This window comes from Lethenteron reissneri, chromosome 17 (assembly GCF_015708825.2).
Source record: "Lethenteron reissneri isolate LAM-NWPU_2019-01 chromosome 17, ASM1570882v1, whole genome shotgun sequence".
NCBI classification, from domain to species: Eukaryota; Metazoa; Chordata; class Hyperoartia; order Petromyzontiformes; family Petromyzontidae; genus Lethenteron; species Lethenteron reissneri.
Window position 1 is genome coordinate 949,663 of NC_083795.1, and position 20,975 is coordinate 970,637.

The 20,975-nt window shown below is 42.1% G+C and overlaps 2 protein-coding genes and 1 non-coding gene across 4 annotated transcripts in view; 2 read left to right on the top strand and 1 right to left on the bottom strand.

The window, feature by feature from the left end:
* Positions 1–1,278, top strand: part of MFHAS1 (multifunctional ROCO family signaling regulator 1) — a 57,026-nt gene extending 55,748 nt beyond the window's left edge. The window contains exon 4 of one of the 2 annotated variants that reach the window (XM_061552697.1): positions 1,121–1,278. The gene's annotated coding sequence lies outside the window, so the exon portion shown is untranslated. The remainder of the gene's footprint in view (positions 1–1,120) is intronic. The other variant, XM_061552698.1, reaches the window with a different exon arrangement.
* A 4,938-nt stretch (positions 1,279–6,216) lies between these two features.
* On the bottom strand, positions 6,217–20,688 carry LOC133343235 (protein mono-ADP-ribosyltransferase PARP14-like). The gene is made up of 6 exons (XM_061552671.1): positions 20,473–20,688; positions 19,534–19,582; positions 17,895–18,037; positions 14,614–14,788; positions 11,861–11,961; positions 6,217–6,450 (listed from the first exon to the last, which is right to left on the bottom strand). Exons 1-6 carry the CDS (start codon positions 20,674–20,676, stop codon positions 6,217–6,219), a joined length of 906 nt encoding a protein of 301 aa, XP_061408655.1. The 5' UTR covers positions 20,677–20,688.
* Positions 16,994–17,075, top strand: TRNAS-GCU (transfer RNA serine (anticodon GCU)). The gene has a single exon. It is a non-coding gene; the product is annotated as a tRNA-Ser (tRNA).
* Positions 20,689–20,975: the final 287 nt, after the last annotated feature.

Below are 20,975 nucleotides of genomic sequence, written 5' to 3' on the forward strand. Positions count from 1 at the left end.
AATTTCACTTGGCTATATTCTATGAACTACAGTTTTAACTTAAGCATATTTTTTAATGAATGACTCGCAGCAAAATATTTGTGAAAGTATTAAACAAGGCATGCGATACACATTCTGTTGTTCTCTTATGTTGGTCAGTGCTGCCGTCCAAAGGGGTTTGCTTCATCATTACATTAGCATATGCATGGCTGATGACTCATTGAAGTTGAAATTGGTTCTAGTTTGTCTTTTGAAAAATAATTGTTACAGAAAAGCATTAATGTAAATGGTCCGCCTGTGGATGAGTTAAAAGTTGTGGCTAAAGTAGCCAGTAGATGGCAGTATAGCAATAATACAATATATTGGTATTGTTATCACTTAAAACTTTCGTGACTGCAGGAATTCATGTTCTTTCGGTAAGGTCACGTCTATCTACGTGACTTTACCGAAAGAACCAAAGAATATGAATTCCTGCAGTCACGAAAGTTTTAAGTCTAAATGTATTGGTTTGTCTGTTTGGCTGCTACAAATGCCTTTCTCTGGTAGGGTGTGGCGAACAGTGCCGCTATTATTGTGTGGAACCTAACGACGAGGCAGCTCTGTGTTATACGCTTCTGTGTTATACGCTTCTGTGAGTCGTTCTTCAATGCTGTGCGAGAGATTTGGATACTTCACCTCGTCACGTGACACCGATATCGCCACAGGGATCGAATTTGGTGAAATTATTTTTTAAATATGTATTTAAAGTGAGATGTTCTGAAGGGACCGTGACAGATTAGCATTTATGTAGTTAAATGTTCTCCAATAATTGAAGAGAGCCTTGGGAAATTTAATTACACTAATGTCTTTAAGTAATTATAAATATATCGTGTGGTTGAGATCTCGGGGCGTCCAGCTTATGAGGCTACATCTTGCCGGGTAGTCAACTGCAGTCCAGGGTTGTGTATTTTTAACAAATTAATGTATTTAACAAACCCCTCTACTGCAATGTTTTTTTCTGAATACAGAAATGTAAGCAGAAACATGACATTCAGAATGTGCCCGTTTCTCAGGTCTTCTTCAGAAAATAAAATGTCTCGAGCAGTTTTCCTGCGTACGGTCTTCGCGATTGCCAACCGAGTTGTCTCTCGTGTTTCTTCAGCAGAGCGAGCCCGCGTGTGGACTTCCTCCTCCTCCTGCTCCCCCTCGCTGTGGCCGCATGTCTGGGTTCTCCACGCTGCTCCACCCGCAACGCTGCCGGCCGGTCAAGAGGGCCTTCTCTGTGCGCTCTCACGGCAGTGCGGATGCCCACGCTCTAAGCTCGTGATCTCCCATCGGTGAACATTTGCCCGAGTTTGTTGCCAAATAAAAAGTTTTTGTTTTTATGTTTCATATTCTCAGCCATGCAGAAAGATGTGTACGGAATTATTTGGTGCACTGTTTGGAACTGTGAAAGCAAAGCTCGTTGGGAATAAAGAATTCCTCATGGCCTGAAGGTGTGAACCTAAATCGTGCATCATTTTTTTGATGTGGCACACTCAATGCACTTTTTCCTCATTTTTTAAAAAAGAGGTGGCTGACTTGCTCAGAGGGCTAATGCTACACTCATATCAGAACAATGATCCAGATATCCTGGAATACAATTCATGCTTTGTTTGCTCAAAAATTAAACCACTCTGTCATAACTTAAACATTTGATGGTTTCAGCCAGGTCCCCTATGGATATGCAAAACTAGCATTGTAAAAAAACACATGATATTTAATTTACTCCAGTCCATCTGTGATGACAAAATACAATAGTCTGAATATATTGTATGATATGAAGTTAACCACCTGCCACAGTTATTATTTACTATCCACGTAACGATGCATCGATTAACGTTGATGCTTGCGCTCAGTGATACGTACATCGAAAGCGCGCATGTAAGAGATGTTTCTGATTTGTTGTTTGCAAATGATGCGTCACGGTTATTCTAAAGGAGAAAGAAAACTGCAATCGAGACGAAGCGTATTCTTGAATCTAATCGCAACCCCCAAGTTGTGACAATCGAATCGCTGGGGGATGCGGACTTTGGGAGTGAATCTTTTCCCATGACTGCTGCTCACACAGCGTGAAGGACTGCCACGTTGTGGCTGATGTAAAGAGAGGCCGACTGATGAACTATTGGCAACAGGTTTGGTTATTGTTCAAGTTTGTTCAGAAACAAGATGCAGTTTTTTTCAAGCTTTTCCCTTCATCCTCAGACGCTGATAGCATGAAATTAGAATGCATTCTCTGACAGTATCCATCACATGTACCATATTTATAAAGAAAAATATGAATCACATCTTACGCTTAGCCTGCATGCACACACATGCAGATGCTAACTAAATGTTCATACTTTTGCTCAGGGGGAAAATGCCCATTTTGTGAGCACCGCGTGAGCACCGCGTGAGCACCGCTGAGATCCTGGCTTCAGCTGGGATCTCCACCGGCTGCACAGAACAACTGTCCATACATTCGTCTATACACTTAAGTTCATCCGATGAATTAATTATAAATATATCTCCAGACTGACTTGTGACAAAACAAGCCAAGTGAGGTTATTCCAGAAGTAATTCTGGGGTGTAAATTTCTGGCAGCAGTCCCTGGCATGGCGTTGTGCTCTGAGAACTGATTGAAGGAGTTGCACGAGGACAATCCTCCACCTCACGGCGAAATCGTCTAGGGGTGTGTGTCACACTTTATGCTTACTTCTTCGTGTGGCATGGCAACCTGTTGTTTACCGCACGTCATTTTAACGAATTGTTTTGTATATTTGCAAAGATGAAACAAGTGTTCCGGGGGGGGGGGGGGGAACGGTTGTGTCCGTGTGCCCCGAGCTTTCACAGCTTCTTGCCTTAACGTTGAAGCTCAGTGTGGAGTTGGAGGTGGGTGGTCTCTCTTCACGTGCAAGCATCCGCACGCTTTGTCTGCATCCACGGTTCTTGCACTTTGTACATTTCGTTTTCCACTCGAGCAAGGGGGTGGGGGAGTGGATTGTGTTTGGTGAGATCACAGTTTTATTGAACATTCGCCACACGTGCAATTCAAAGCACAGAACAAGACAAATACCCACGTGACTCAGGGGTCTTGATATGTTTCACATTGTTTTCAGAAGTGTAACTTTAAACAAAGTTGCTGGCTTTATCCATTTATTGAGGCTCCTCTTATATCTGTGGGAGAGTGTGTGTAAGTTGTTGCTTGAAATGTGCTTTTGTTCATGAAGCAATATTCACTTTCACAATTGGGCGGGTGTCTGGTGATAGGGATTTTGCATCCCAAATAAAGGGAATTTTGACACTGATCGAACTTGCCGTTTTTCATTTGAAGTTTTCATACTTGGTGCGCGCATTCGCTTCTCATCGCGTTGAGTTGGTGCTATTATGAACACACACACACACACGCACTAGTTCAAATCGCCTTAAATGTTTTCAAAATTAGATTGAAAACGGGTAGGAATTGACTCAAAGTAGTTTCTGATGGTATCCCAATATATACACTACACAGTATCCGTGAAGGTATCTATTAAAGCATTATAATTAGCAGTTTCATAATTTTGGGGCAGTTTAGGACGATCAGAATCGCCTGAGCTCCTTCCCTGGCGATCTTTTCCAACACCTTCAATCATTACGGGAACCTGAGGTAACGCTGCGTGGGCTGCGAGTCGGAGGCATTTCCTGTTCACCTTCGGATGCCACGGGGATGTCTCTACCAGCCACTGGAGTAATTTCTGCCTAGGGTGTTGTCACGGGGTGGCTTCTTATTGGTTAGCCACGTGTTGCACACTCGAAATGAAGGACGTGGGCAGGTGCTCCAAATCGAGGCCAGACACATTGTGGTTGTTAATATTAATATTGTGCAGAACAGCACCGTCACTCTGTAAAATGCACCAGCACGTGTGTCACACGCAGCAATTCTCCCGAGTCGCCATTAACCATGTCACTGGTGTCCAAGTCCCGTTAATCATTAACAGTTTTCTCTTAAACCCAATTCTACTACTGATAAACGATCTTTGTCTTTGACAATCACATTTACACATCACTATTCGAATATTCCTTTAATCCTAAGCTGTATGTCTATCTATACCATCCACTTATATCGGTATCTTACACCCATTATATGTACTGTATGTGTACAGTATACGTACTGTATGTCACCATTGTACAGCTTACTACTTTTTATGTGTTCTATTCTCAATAGCATTGCAAGTAGTCGTACTCTGGGTACATGGGCATGGTTATAGACTAAACAGTATTAGAGTTAGAGAATTACAATGACAGTAAGTAATTACAGTGCGTCAAACCCCATTACAATGCAGTGCTAAAACGCCTCTAATTGCATATATCACAAACGAACAATTCAAAGCCAAGCTTAACGTCTAGAACAAGTCTAGAACATATAACGATCAAAAACAACCTTTGGGTCCTTTACCTGTAAAATGCACCAGCACGTGTCACACAGCAATTCTTTTGAGACGCCATTAACCATGTGGCTGGTGTATCCGCGCGGTCATTCAATAACCCTGCCAGCCACCTACAGGCCCAACTCAGTCATCGCATGCTGCTGTACACACGTGCATTGATGCACTGCACAGCACATCAGGATTTTCACAGAACCACACTTTACTCCCTTGCTGCACAAGGACATAATTAAAAGAGTGATCCATTCCTAGTGTGCCACAATGATAATTACAGTAAATTCAAGACGATTTTTTTAAGGATGTTAGAGTAAATATAGAGAGTAAGGAAGCTGGAGGACCCATGACTAGCTCTGATACAGAGATGATGATCCCTGAGGCATGCAGGCAATTTAATCTAAACAGCTAGGCAGCTTTGCTGTCCTTGCAAAGCTGACGGAAGAAGGGGAGTCAGAGCCAGAAACAGTAGATATTCATTTATACTGAATTTAAAAAAGCAATAGGCTACAATTTGCATCTCTTTATATTGTAAGTCATTCCACGGCATCTATGGACCTGAGTGGAGGCAACTTGATCCACCAGAATATATGCGTGTTGCATTGGGCAGTCATCAGTGATTTTCTTGATGGTTTGCACCTCACTGCATTCACATTTTGGTGAGTTCTTGATCTTACAATTATGGAGCAAATATCCACACATTTCACGTGTTGTTCAGACATGGCTAAGAGTGGTCGACTGTTGTTGGGGCAGAAACCCGTCTGTTCCTTCATCAGGCCTCCAATAAGGTTTTTGTTTTGAACCCCACTGTTTTCCCACATCTCGCACCATTGGGTGGCGGGGGGTCCTTTTTGGATGAAATAAAATCGAGGAATATGTTCAAAATGTCTCGATTTTAGACAGAAGGGTGGTGGGCATTTTATGTCAATATGCAGGAGATTTGGATATTCCAAGATATCGTTATGCCCCAAAGTGTTGCAGCATCTCGTCGGATGTTCGAAGGTGAGATGTCCACAAGTACTGGCAGCCACTGCAGATGTAGATTCTATGGAGTAGCTTACAACGTGCAGTGCAGCATGGATTTGAGTGTCAACAAGCCCGATGTGAGAGCTGTTGCACCAGACAGACTGAGCACTATATTCTGCCGTAGAATGGACCAAGACCTGCGTTGATGTTCTTATAGTCCCAGTGTCACATCCCCAGAAGGTGCATGCCAGCTGTTGAATGACATTGACCCCGGATATCGTCTTCTTGCCGGTGGCTTCGAGGTGATGACAATAGTCAAGGGTGGCTCCGGAGTTTGGGGGGTTTTGGTCATGGTTAACAGGGGCATAACAGAATTTGACCTTGAGTGACCTCGAGGCTTCAATGTTGCTCATATAGAAAGACACCAATGTCTTTGCCGCGTCGTGCTACAAGCGCCATCCTTTGAGGTACTTCTGAAGTATTATTAAGTCCACCTCCAGGGTTCTCTGTAAAGTCAGGTAGGTAAAACAATGAAATAAAAATTAATAAAAAAACACGACGTTTCGGAGGCAACACAAGTCTCGTCATCAGGTGGGACCGTCACAGCCAGATTTGCTGCATCAAGTGAATACAGCAAATCTGGCTGCTGCTGCGAGGTCACAATGCGCGTCCGCGTGCGCGTGCATCCCGACCGACCGGCGACTCCGTGACGAGCGAATGAGCCACAGCGCTTTAACGTCAAAAGCGAGTCGCGCCTAATGCCGTTGAAATGAATGCGGAATAGCAAGCACACTGGCGCTCGGCTCATTCATTCATCCTGGCTGTCCTTGCCGCTTGCATCAGACGCGCTGTGCTTTCATCTCCGAGGAATTGGCTCCTGCTGCTCCTGCTGCCGATACGTTAATTTGTCGCTCAGAACATGGCAGAGGTTGCCGCTGCTGCTAATTCTGCCGCTCGGGCTGATGCCGGCGCCGGGGACAAACGGGTCGGAGCGGACGATGGGGATCCGACTGCAGGGAGCGCGGAGCCCCGCCAGTCTGCGGGAGGAATCGACGCGGCCCTGGACGAAGTCTACGCCGAGGGGGTCCCCCTGGAGAGCACGATTCGGTACCCGGGGGGTCGCGGCTGCGGCGGGGCTAGCGGTGGGGATGGGGTGGACAGGGATGGGATGCAGGCGAGTGTGCAGGGGAAGGGATAGGCAAGGGCACGGCTAGACGAGGGACAAGAGGAAGACGGCACGCGCAGGGAGACGGTGCTGGACATGAATGGGCATGGCAGAGCAAGGTCGGCCCCGATGGGGCAGTGCTGGGAGGGACACTCGGGCAGAGACACAGGGCCAAGGCGATTGAGAAAGTATTAGCTACCTGCAAGAGATGGACTAGTGTACTGTAATCACAGTTAACGACAAACGTCCTGGGCCAGTGGTGGGAATTCTACATTCCTATGACGGAGCCGAGTCTGAATAATGCACATGAATGTAATAGCTGAAACAATTCTAATGACCCCAGGGGGTGATGATGGGCCGAACTGACGTTTCCCCAGGGCTAATAATGAAGTGCCGTGCCAGGGCGCTACCCGGACAGAAAAAATAATGTCGATAAGACTTTAATAGCGTAAAAAACCATCAATACAAAGCCCCAGCCAGCTGGTGTGACCATCATCAGCCTGTCGGTCATGCTGAGTGGTGCAGTGGTGCAGCTCGCTGGTTGGTGTGTCACGGGCAGAGGATGTGGCTCGTGATGTGTGGAAGATGATGAGCGTGTCTGTAGATTAGCACGGCTTAGGTTAAGCTGCTTGCCGTTCCCATATTGGTCGTGCTGTAGGTGTTTCGTGCTGGATTGGTGACAAGTGACGGTGATGATGAGGGCAATAGATAACCTTTCATTGATATTGTGGTGTTTAATACAACACTCTTTAGGCATAGGCTACCAGTGCAGTATATGTTGTATGGATTAAACATTGCAATATTACCATACACTATATGTGTACAGGTTCGTGAAGTAAGCTACTGGGCAGTTGGAGGCGACGCTCACAATCAGATGTCCATTTCATGCTCGGCTACCAGCAGACCGCCACTTCATCAGGTAGGAGTAAGGTTTTACTATATGTTTTTACACAAAGGAGAATTTGTTCTCGTGTGTGTAATGTAATTTGTTTTTAAGGTGTGAGAAAAGTAAGAACCTGCGAATGGGGATAAACACCATGCCCCAACAACCTGTCATTCCTGTAGTTTGTGCCCCTGTGTGTTTATCCCCTGGGTTTTTAAATCTCTTTTCGGGAACGGATAAATTCCTCCCATTATCCGCAGCGTTCCACACCAGAGATAATGTTGTAAGTACTGTGCATGCAAGATAGCCTCAGGCAAATAAGAGGGAAGGTTAGATGGGGGCAGAGGGGCTCACTCCAGAGAGGCTGTTTAGATTATACTGTGGAGATATAAAACAGACATTGAAATACAGTACAGAGATTCAGAGAACGGAGAGACACAGACAGAAAAAGGCAGGTAGAGATTGACACTGTCACGAATAAACAATTGTACAACGTGGCGTTAGTTTGTGCATGTGTAATGCGAGAGCGCCACCTAAGGGATGACGAAGGGCTGCAGTCACTGCTGGGTTACTCAAATCCAATCAGAGGGAAGGGTTCCATCTGGGCCAAAGGTAATGTGCGGAGCTCGTAGGTACGTACAGGAAGCATCGAGAAGGTTCTACGAGGGGCGTGGCTACAGGCGTAGCCTAGCTCCGCCGAGAGCAATATAAGGAGAGGCAGCGAGAGGACTCGGGGTCGGTGTGGGAAGCCTGGAGTCCGGACTGCATCATCGCCTACCTCGTCTCGCCACCGGCCGGACTATAGCCAGCTCTTCACAGCCACATTTCCTGCTCCAGAATATGCAGAACCTGCAAGTTGGCACCTCGAATACGGAGCACTGGTTCTGGTTCAACGATATTGTAAACTCGTCTAAATCCAAAGTACTCCTCATGGGCAAGAACTATTCAATTCGACCACACTTTCTCAAGCATTATCAATTGTTGGCTGCACCATCAGTATCTTTCACCCAATGCAGTGGCGCATGCAGGACATGTTGCACAAGCGGAGGTTGAACGTCTCTCAGCTTGAATTATTTCCATTAAAGTGTACTGTAGTTCAGTCAAGGAGCACTCAACACAATATTAAAATAACCTCAGAAATTTCTTGCATTTATAGGTACAAACCTGCTTCACAATTGTTTACAGAATCTTCTCCAATAACTTGATCTACAATTGAACTATTCTGGCAAATCGCCCGAAGATGCTGGATATAATTACCAGCGAAACGTCGTACTCAAATTCTAAATGTTGTGGATTCACTCTTCAAACACACCGGTGGGCTGAAGAAGTAACGAATTGGCGTTTTGTCAACGTGACACATTTTTTACTGATTGGCCGTGTCGGGTGGTGGAGGGTTGCGACGCATTTATAATGTGATCTATCCCAAAAACCTTTATTATGAATTTAAGGTTACGAAAAATTTTTAAAGTTAATTTAAACATTAAATTCCTCATTGGTGATCTAATTGTTATGTGTTAAATGTGTCTACTAAAGTATAAATGCGGTAGTTTTAATGGGCTTGAAAGCTTCTCTAATCCTGTTTAAATTAGTTGATCCTAGGAATGTATTACAGTGCATTATGCCGTTTCCGGTCACCTGACTACAACACGGCCACCCAAGAATGCAATATACCAGCAACATTTGATAATTTTCCTTATTATAAAAATTAGTTTATTCAGTAATATTTGAAAAAATATGTTCGTTGATATTTCCGACGCATGATACAATCCATCGAATAGCATACTGTCCAGCGTTACAGGTCGCGTGCGTCATTATGTACAAAGGTTATTGTTGGGATTTCACAGGGTTGGCCGTTCTTTTGTTACAATAAACATGGAAGGGGTTGGAGGAAAAGGAAGTGACACTGGCAAGACTTGTTGATGTTTTACTGATGGGCAACTATTCATACGCCGTTTTTAAAACTTTCATCAGAAACATTTAATTCTTGTCAGGCAGGCGCCATGCTATTAAGTGCAGTCTCCAGCCCTTGTCCACTCTTTCTCTCTGACCTCTTTATTTGTGTTGTGAAGGACCATTGCCTGATATGTCGCCAAAAATATACTTTCCCTTCGAAGACCACAGTGTCATTGACAAATGAGTTGTGTTATTTGTGATATATACTGGACCGTATATGAACCTTATGGCGGGGACCCCAGGGTCCCGAATAAACGGAAGTCAAAATCGTAGTTCATCAATGTCTTTTTGGCGACTCCGTCCCACCGCGCACATAAACGCCGCGACCCGCCTGGCGCAGATCATTCTGTTGTCGTGTCGTGTCCAAGCGCAGCGGCGGTGGCGAGGACGAATGCGCACAAGAGCTGAACAAGCGAATGCTGCGCTCCGTGCTCGGGTACGAGCAGGATCATAAGTCTCATCCAAAGCTGCTCAAACTGCCTACACAACTTAAGTCCTTTATTGCATGCTACAGTGAAACTGCTCTCTTATCTTCATTATTAGTTGTGACCTACCAATGTCTGCAGCCAGGTTCAATCGATGACAATCCTATTACCTGCAGATATTTAACAGATGAGATGCGTTGCACCGTTGATTACTCCTATTTGATAATACTTCTCTTGTCCGTATGCATCTGTGCAGATAGGTTTTGCGGTTTAGCCATAGTCCCCACGTACCGCTCGTATCAATGCGGATAAGAGGAGCGTCGACCCACTGCTCTGTAGAGTAACATTGGTATAAACGCTTGTTACAATATGAATAGCGAATTGAAAACGCGTACTATTTAATGTACTGTTTACAAAGTGTGTTAACAAATCCACACTGAGAAACACGATGATCGACAGAGGTGGTGTAAATATTTTTTTCGATAGTGTATTTGAACAGAGGTACTGCAGGTAAGTAGTTTTCAGTTTTAAAAGCATAGTTTAACAAACCCATTGGTGAATAAACTCCTTAAAAACTGTTTTTTTTTTAACAACGGTGTTATTCACAACTTCGTTTAACTCACGGTCGAGAAGTGCATCAATGTCGCGGCGACTGCTCCCACATCAACGCTTACTTGAATTAATTGATAACTTTACAAATGTACAACTTCTGTTTGTGTGGAGTGAGGGTGCCCGTAACACGTGGCGCCCGAGAGAGGCACGTGGCGCCTGCTTCTTGGGCGAGACGATTCGAGAGTTTAGGGACCGCGGCGTTTTTGACCTACACAAATATATATATAAATAATAAGGCGTCCATACAAAATGTTACTTTTTTTGCCTTAAAAGAGCGAATTGATTAATTGATACCGAATTTGATCCAGGCATGCATTGTCACCGGGTCTGAGTACGTGTGCTAAATGTGGAATTGATTGGACAACGGGAAGTGAACGAAATGTAGATTACAAGAATTGATCACGACACAGGAACCAAGTTAAGTTAAACCGTTGAAAAATGCATAACACCGAAAACATATAACACCTTTCCTAGGACATTCCCACAAAACTGTGGAAAAGGTGTGCGAATACATATAATAAATTGAATGTTGTGGTTGCATTGCCCTCGTTATATTTTAATTGTGGTTATATTCTGGCTGCTGTTGGTCCAATGCTTGTTATGTGCTGGTTGTGGTTATGTGGTTACAATATGGTGAAGTTGTAGGTACTGTATATTGTCGTGGAAATAGTTGATGGTGGTGGTTGTGATTAGAATGGTTATGTGGTTATTGTGGTTACAATGCGGTTATGGTTGTAGTTATAATGAGGTTGTTGTGCTTAAGTGGTTATGGTTGTGGTTTTAATCATAAAGTGGTTGTCATTATGTGTCAGTTGTGGTTATAGTATGACTGTTGTGCTTACACAGTGGTTATAATCTTATATGTGTGGTTATGGTCATAACACAGTTGTGGTTATGATTGTATTGCGGCAGTTGTGGTTATGTCGTGGTTGTAGATGTTATGTTTGTGATTATATTATTGCTTTAGTTGTAGTTGTAAAACAGTTACACAGTTATCTTGCTAATATTTATACATATGGTGTTGATATTAACATTCATATTTACACTTAGACTTTTGATGTCATTGTTGATGATGACATGAGCAATAATTTTGGTAATGTCACATAATTAATGGCTGTTCACATGTCAGATCTTTGTCGATGTTGATATGTTATATTATTGTTAATGTTGTTGTTTGAAATAAGCCAGCGAGTTTCAAAGCAAGAAAACCATATACGGTAGCTCGCATTTAATTCACTGACGTTACACCCCACACAAATACGAGGGCAGCGCTGTTCACATTTTAAAGGTATTCTATTAAGTATTCTGGATAAGCCTGATCATCATGAAATACGACAAAAATAGTTGGTGAGCTGTTGTTATTGACAGCACTGTTAAAGCGTTCAACTTGACTTGATTTTTTTAATGGAGGCTCCACCATCCGCGTGTCTCCCACACAGAAGTCACCAGTCAGGACACGAGCCTGATATATATGCTTGTGACTGGTTTTGGCATCCGGTGTGGCGTACGAATCAGAATAAATGGCTTCTCTTGCAAAATATGCCCCCTTTCCATAAACAGTACCTGTAAGTAGAAGATTCATAAGTAATTTTTTTTATGTCATATGCATTTGCTATTTAAGAAATTGTGGGAAAAATATCATTGAGTAAACAACCGAACACGGTAAAACGGTGGCAGGGTGGTTTCTCACTGCACTGCCTCGAGTTCGCTAACCAGCACAAACTAGTTTGGTGAAGTTCACAATTGCAATGAAATGACAAATAGCGGTACAATGTGGTGCTTTACTTATGTATAAGTTGGTCATTTTGATTCCCTGGAAGACTGCTCGAGGGTTTTTAACAATCATTGCAGAAAGTTACCTTTGTTTTAAATGTGTAAAGTTTGTGGGGTGTAGTTTGATATTTTGTACTGGATTTTGTTTTCATGTTTTACATTTAACATTAGCTGTGATAACAAATTAGATGAACGAAGACCTACACATACATGAATACACTTACACAAAGACACACAGACACACAGAGACACAGACGCATTCAGATACAGCACAAATCCCCCGTATAGCCTTAACAGACTGTTGGGGCAAGTGCCCCAACATGAGGCGGTGGGTGGCCAGCACCACACCTGACCGCCTTTGTCTCCCCAGTGGCAATGTTTCCACACCACACAAGATACTCATTTGAGGCTGGGTCGACCTAGGGGAGGCCCAGGACCGGTTCAGATAATCGTCACTGGTGTTGGCCGTGAACAGGAATCGAACTCGGGTTGGCAGGTTTGTCCTGCAACATACTAACCGGTACACTAGTATGTTAGCAGACTAATAAACTAATTGCCTTGAAATGTTTTTGTCACATATCAATCAACTCAAAAAATGTAAACCTGAAGACAGGAATGTGAATTTAAATGAAAAATCTAATAATATAATTTAGTATGATGGAGTTGTGTCGTCATTAGTGACTGGGCTATAATCCCCTAACTATATTTTAAGAATCTTCTTGGTTCTTTCGGTAAAGTCACGTAGAATGGAAATAATACAAATAAAACATAATAAAATAATTCTCACGACGTTTCGGCCACAACGCAAGCAGCCGTCCTCAGGTGGTCTTCACCTGAGGACACCTGAGGACGGCTGCTTGCGTTATGGCCGAAACGTCGTGATTATTATTTTAGAATGTTTTATTTTTATTATTTTATTATTTCCATTCTACGTGACTTTACCGAAAGAACCAAGAAGATGAATCCCTGCAGTCACGAAAGCTTTAAATCGAAATATAGTTTAAGAACACTGGTGGCTGCTCAGATTTGAATATATGACCTCAGTTGTGCTAACTCAGTCTTTAGATTGCAGTTTGTGGTCCGTGAAGGGTTTTCAATCTGCTGCGTATTATTATGACAGCACTTGCAAACCACCAATAATCCGTAAATTACAAGGATTTGTGGATTATTTGATTGCAGATTATTGACTTTATGCTGTAGTTCAGTCTTCTCTATTGTGATCTCGCGGCTGCTTATTGCTCTTAATAATACATCTCCTCAGAATCTGTTTTTAGACTACAGAAATCTTACGAGATATGCGAGTCTTTTTCACAGATCTCCAGTAGGCTCACAATATGACATCTTCAATTGGTTGTCTTATTGAGTGCTTTGGTGTCAATTATTATTCCAGATGACACCCTACTCTTCACCTCTGTCAATTCCACCGATACCTTTGGAACTGAGCAGCAGTAATTCTGGGCCCATGATATCTCATTCAATGATTCCAAATCTGAAGCCATCCTAATCGGCACCAGGCAGCGTCTTACCACGTTCACGCTCCCTTCTAATGTATCAATCACTGGCACCCACTGTGCATTTATTTAACCACATCATGTTCCTCAGCGTCACTCTAGACTCCACCTTATCATTTGACAGCTACATTTATGTTCACTCATCACCACCACCACCGAAATCACAAATATATACTTGCCAGCAATATATTCCAGTCCCCGCCTCGACGATTGCAATTTGTTCGATATTCTCAAGTAAAGTCTCGTAGGTGAAAAAAAAAATTCGTTATTTATTATTTTTTATTTTCACCTCCGTGACTTTACCGAAAGAACCAAAGAGTATGGATCCTTGCAGTCACGAAAACTTCAAATCTGGAATTAACTTCTAAAGTAACCTTAAGAAACTCCAATGGTTGCAAAACCATCTCGTCTGTGTCGTCCTCATTGTCCATCACCCTCAGCTAGATTCGCTTGCCTCCCTCTGCTTCCTCCACTGCCTTCCCATCGCCAGCAGGGTTAGCTACAACATGTCCTGCTACCTCTGCCACCATGCCTCTACTTTCAGCCATCCACCATAACTTTGTGTTTCTGTCACCCTGCACTACAGAGCATAGTAGAACTCTCTGCTGCACTAATTGCGCCTTCTCTATACCAGAAATTGATAAAGAAACCAAACAAGACATTGTATGTGTCTGCTAATATATAGTAATGCTGCATAAACAAATACACATAAACACGTTTACATAAATATAGTATATACACTCTGATAGCATTTCCCACACTGTTGACTATGTTCGATGCAAAATAAGTTCAACATACATACATTCAATGTAATGTTATTTGACCTTGTTAAAACATTGTTACATATTTGAACACAATAAATACTTGTTTTAAACAAGGGTGTATACTATAATGTAGTGGATATATTGTTAATACGATTATATAGGCCTACCGTTTTTTCCACAATAATTGCGATTGAATCCTGAATTGTTAATATTATCTAGAGATGTTTTGCATGTGCCATGGAAAAGAATCCGTTCATTCTGTTTTCCTTCATTCTTCTGGTCCATTGACTTTTTCATGATCATATAGCATTGATATAATCTCCAGTTCTGAATTCGTTTGATCTGAAAAGGACATGTGTAAAGAAACAATACAATGTATTACATCAATGCCAGCAAATGTAACCGTTGATGTGTCCTTCTGTGGTAACACAGTGTACTATTGGCTCCACTCCAAGATATATCGGGGTTATTATGGATAGTAGACTGATCTTCAAGCCCAGCATGAAACAGATCTGAAAAAGACCAAATCGAGAATCGCACTGCGAGAAAAACTTTCAGGAACAACCTGGGGCTCTTCAGCTGATGTCCTGTGAACTTTAACACGTAGGCTTTCACGACCAATGTTGTGAACTGCTGCCCTTTCACTGATCTATCGTGCTCCAGCCTGGTGCGGGAGCTTTTGCACAAAACTGCAAGATGCACAATTTAAGCAACCCAATATGCATCATAACTGGAACACTAGAAACGACACCAGTTCCCTGGTTCGCTGTTCTGACAAACATTCTGCCATCAAATATCCACAGAGACATGCAAACTGCAACCGAGTTTACACTTTTTCTTGCCAACGACAACCTACCCATCAATCAAGACCTCAACAATGTACATCACTGCTGACTCCAGTCCTGATCTCCCTTCTTGGTCTGAGTTGCCATCATCATATAATCTCACGCAGATCAGTATTCTGGCAAACAAAGTGGAACAACGTGGATGTCGAGAATAAACACCTAATACGAGACCAAAACATTGTAACTCCTGGCTTTAACATTCCTCGAAGATATTGGTGTACCACCAACTGCATCATAATATCTCCTTCATGAATGGAACACTAAAGACCAGCCATAGTGCAATTATGCCCATTCAACATAAACTTTGCAAAATTAGTGATGGAAATTCGTGCAATTTTGCATGACCATCAACATTGAGCCACACAACCTACAATACCCAGTTATAAATTGTCACAATCTTTTTCAGATTATGTGACAATATAAATTTCGCATTTCATATATTGTTGACCTGAAAAAGTCTACAACTGTCCCCATTGCGCAATATAAGCACAAGGCCAAATATTATCTGTTTACTATATTTGTTCTATGTGTTTTTACTACTTAACTAAAACTGAAAGTGATTAACATATTTAGCATCTGACGAGACCAAATGTCCCAAAATAATTATCAGATCGAGTCAGAACAATGTTAATTTAGTCAGTTTTATTTTAGTTTTAATCTAGCTAATGGCAGCATGTGGAATAAAACTTAGACTGTGGATTTAATTGATTTCTTATCTTAGTCTGAGCACAAATACATTTTTTTGCATCATAGGGAATATAAATAACAAAATACATAAGCAGACAAGACATCTTCAAATACCTGGCCCTCACAATAGAAATGCAAAAGCACATTTTACACATCCCGTCAACCACAAGGTTTTGGTCCACTCTTAATTAGAGTACTATGTATTGGTGTGAGGGGTGCATGCTGATTTACCCTCCATCACAATCAGGTCAGACAATCAGTGGACTCAGTCATCCTTTTACAATACATTTATAGCCAATCACCATTTTTTGGTATTCTTTCATGTAACAGGGTCTCTAATAAGGTTACTAAACGACCTTAGCCTACACCTTCATTTAGAAACTGAGTTGTACCTGCGGTAGCAGTTACATTGCAGAAACGAAACATGTCTCGGACCGTGTTCGTGAGCACAAGTCAGATCTGAAACACGGCAGAATCAATACCTCTGCCGTGGCTGACCATTGTTGTAACGCTGTGGGCTCGCATGATATTGTTTTTTCTGAGACCAAGGTACTCTGCAAACCTTCGGGCAACTATCAAAGGTTTGTTCATGAAGCCATCCAGATATATAAACATAGACATAACTTCAACCGAGAAGATGGATACAAATTGAGAAATTATTGGAAGGATGTTATTAACCAGGTAAAGCCTAAACTGTTTGCAGTTGTTTCCATCATATCCTCCGGGTACTAGTCTATTTTTAAATCCTTTATATTAAGTTCGCTTGCTTGCTTGCGTGCTTGCTTGCTTACGACCATGCAAATCTTTCGGTAGTTTTTTAACACACTTGCCGTGATCCAATCGAGCTGACATTTTCCACACAGACTCGTTGTGCGTGACAATTAATTTTCGTAGGAAAAAATATTGGTATGACTGTGTGTGTGTGTGTGGGGGGGGGTCTGTTTGTATGTATGTATGTGCGTGCAAGTCTTCATCCTGGTTCTGGTTGTATGTGCTTGCGTGTGTGAGTGCGTGAGACGAGGTGGCCGAGTGGTTAAGGCGATGGGCTGCTAATCCATTGTGCTCTGCACGCGTGGGTTCGAATCCCACCTTCGTCGCCATTTTTTAAATCCTTTTTTAAATCCTTTATATTAAGTTCACTTGCTTGCTTGCACGCTTACGACCGTGCAAATCTTTCGGTCGTTTTTAATCCACTTCCCGTGATCCAATCGAGCTGACATTTTCCACACCGACTCGTTGTGCGTGACAATTAATTTTCGTGAAAAAAAATTTCCTAAATTTTACACTTCTTAGGAAAAAAAAAATGACATTTAATTACCAATTGCTTAATGGTGGCAGGCAATCATCTGACCCATAGGTGGCAGCCATCTCAAGCCAGAGGACGAGAGGACTCTAGCCGCCACGCATATAAACAATTTATAGTGAAAAACGTAGTTTTTACGGGTTAATTTTTTCCGAGTTACTTTCCCAATTCTAGCCCCGCCCACTTCCCCCCACAGCTTCACTTCTTCTCCCACTAGCACTCACGCAGCGCCCCCCCTCTCTCTCCCCTTGCCTCCCCCCTCTCTTACCTATACAGTATAACCTCTTGCCACGGCAGCTCTCTCGCCCACTTCAGCATTTCTTCTTGCTGTGGTTGTTCCACCTGATGAAGATTGCTTGTGTTGCGATCGAAACGTCGTGATTCGTTTTATTTTATTTCTACCTACGTGATTTTACCGAAATAACCCAAGAGTATGACGTGGTACTCTTCTCCCCAACAGCAAAGTGTGTCTGAGGTCATCAACCCCTCCCCTCCACCGCTGCCCCATCAACCCCTCCCCCCCACCTCACCAGCTTGGCGTCATGACCCCTCCGCCACGCTCCGCACCCTTCCAGCGTTACAGACAAACAAACATTATTTTTAAGATGCTTACGGAAATTATTGTTTTATTCAAGAGTGTTTCCATGATGTTTTTCTTGACATCCTGATATTCTTGTGAAGTTTCATTAAGGAGGATTAATTTCAAATGCTCTTCTCCCATTGGTTCCCATTTTTCTGGCATCTCTAGTACGACATCTGAAAACATACATAAATATTTATATCATGAATACTTACAATGCATATGAAGCAATTCAAATTAGGAATCACGAAATCCTTTGTATGCAACACAACAGTTTCACAAAAAAGGAAAAACATTCTTAAAACAAAACTGAAAACAAAACTGAAAACAAATATATATTTGACAAATGGCTGCTGCAAAGACTAATATTTATATGTTTTTAGTAATGATGAAAAAAAGTAAATCGTATACATAGGATTTCACGACCAATGACTCAGAGGCCTTCCATCTCACTCTCCCCCACCCTCCCCATCTCTCTCCATCTCTCCCCCAACCCTCTCCCTGAGCATGGTGTGTGCCCATATTCGGAGTTGGGGAAAGCGTTTCATATCGAATCAACTCTACGAGAGCCGAGACCCCACATGATACACAGAGACGGAGCTAATAAACCCTGAGTGATCAATTTGTCCGGTATTCTCCAGGGGGGGTCGGTGTCTTCGGACTAAAAACGAAAACTCACATCCTGTCCCCTTTCTTAGAACCAATTCAAAAGAAACACATTTGATTTAAGAAAATAGTAATTGTATTTCAATTGTATTTACGTTTAAGTCTTGGACTGAGAATGTTACCATTACATTACATAAAGTGAGTTGACTTGTCTTTAAAGAGGTGCTCATTGTGAAAGTATGTTTATTTATATAACAGCCAGGACATTTTTGGAAATGTTCAAGGACTTTAACTGGCTATGGCTTCCTGATCATCCAATGGAGGTAACATTTGCATAGACCAAAAATGTTGTTAAATTTCTAATATGCAATAATCATCGCAAAAAAAAGAATTCAGATGTTCTGTTGTAAAAGACAAAACAGTGCAATGCTATATTTATAATTCACATTATTGTATCATTAATCGATGTTATATATGTGAGTACTATTGATACATATAAACGTATGCATACTTGTTATGAACATTGTTTTGAGAATAAACTCATGAAAAACACAAACTGTATTGTGTTCTGTCTCATGGTAAAATAATGATTATACTGTAATCTATGCCACGTGATACTGTGATCTAATACATTAAACCCCATTTTCCCCCAATAAATTCCATTTACTTTATTTGTAATAGTCTAATGATTCAAATATTTGCCGCCACTCAGCTGAGGTAGGCTGGACGTGTTGTCCAAACGGACGACGCACGACTGCCACAATGAGACTTGCATGGAGAGTTGTTCCAAGGAAAACTCCCATCTAGAAGGGCACTTTCTGCGGCGTAAAGACGTGCTCAGGCGACGTATGAAAGATACCGCTATTGCTGTGAACAAACGGGAGGAGCGAGCCGGTGATCGCTCACACAGTGGAGAAGTGCAATCGGCCAAGGAGTGGAGTACATCAGGGAGACTCGGGTGGAGGCATAACACATTGAGAGGGAGTGATGTTACACGGCTGTTCATCGCGATCATCTTCCGCCATGCCTTAAGAGGGTTTTCTCGCTACCATGATATCCCAGTTACCTGGATCAGTGAGTGGTTGAGAAGGATGCTGCATTTCCTTTTGGAATTCCTAGAAAAGTAAAGTAATGCAACGGAGTATTCAATATGCACGATTATAATCACCACAATACACTCCTGAAAATTATGTTCCGAAATATCCCCGAGGCACAAATCAGGCTGCGTCATTGCAGCGGTTTCTAATATGAACAACTTAAAATGTTATCTTCATGAGGCAATTCACGTTGAACGAATCATTATTAAAAAAAATTCAAATAAAAGTATTTTTTACGGGACCTTTCTTGCTAGTATCAAAATATAAGAATAGGTTCTCCCCTTTCTGCCAATAAAACAGTTGTGTTAATATGTTAAAACACCAAACAGAAACCTTTTACAAGGAATCATATCCGCATGAACCACACATACTTGTGGTGAACATGCAAACAAAAATATTTTCTGCTAATATATGCATTGTCTTTCCAACTCAGAAAGCTGTCTCTGGTGTTCTTCGGTACAGTAATGATTTGCCATGGCCTTTTCATTGCTGGTTTAAGGCCTAGAGATGTCACCATCCCTCACAGGGTTGGCATCATTCACAACCCCAAGCAGCTCTTCAATATTAACATGAAAACATTGTTTATTAGATGGTGATTTGTCAACGTTTACCTTCTTTATAACGGTCTAATTCTTAATCAACACAGGATGTAAAATCATAAACTGCCAAGCGGATTTTTTACAAGCATAATGTGTCAACAGTATTATTTAACAAGGCAAAATAGAGTATAATAGTGAAGGAAAGATGCAAAAGGCAGCATATGGCCATCATGCCTTATATAGGCAATGACACATTGGACACACTTAGGAAGTTGGGTGAATAAAGTAAATATTTCATACGAATGCTTAATTATGATACTGCTTTAATTGTGGACCATACTGGCAGCTTTAATTACACATTGTACTCACAGATATTGTGCTGTTATCAGAGGGAAGCAGGACAAACTGAATGAGCTTCAGTGTGGAGTTGGGGCAGTCATTGTAGTACTGGATGGCAGCTCCAACCATCATGGCAGCTACCCTTTGTGCTGGATAACTCAGATTACCAGTGCCCATTGCTGGTAGGGAGATGGACTCATGCTTGAATTGATCAGCCAACCTCAGGCAATCCATCACCACTCTCTTCAGTTTCTGTAAAGGTTTAACATCGTTAATGCATTTTTCGATTTAAAGCTTTTGTGACTGCAGGGATTCATCTTCTTGGTTTTTTTTACTTTACCGAAAAAAACAAGAAGATCGTTAATGCAATTGACCTGCATGTGTGTCCGCAATCTAAATGTATCTGTCCTCAAACGAGAATGGGGCAGGAATAATTTACATTGGTAATCCTTAGCGAAAGGTACGAATGTCTTTTCATATTGAAATTACTGCATGTGGAAATAAGTTTTGTTTAATTTAAACTTGCTTTTGTG

Bases quoted from the DNA above. Each gene is read 5' to 3' on its own strand.
- LOC133343235 (XM_061552671.1), bottom strand. From the start codon at position 20,676: ATGGATTGCCTGAGGTTGGCTGATCAATTCAAGCATGAGTCCATCTCC. The intron at 19,583-20,472 runs GTGAGTACAATG...TTACTTTTCTAG, and splicing joins CTGATAACAGCACAATATCT to GAATTCCAAAAGGAAATGCA. The intron at 6,451-11,860 runs GCTCGTGTCCTG...CGTGCTCTCCAG, and splicing joins GTCACAAGCATATATATCAG to GGGGACCCCCTCGGCGTAGA.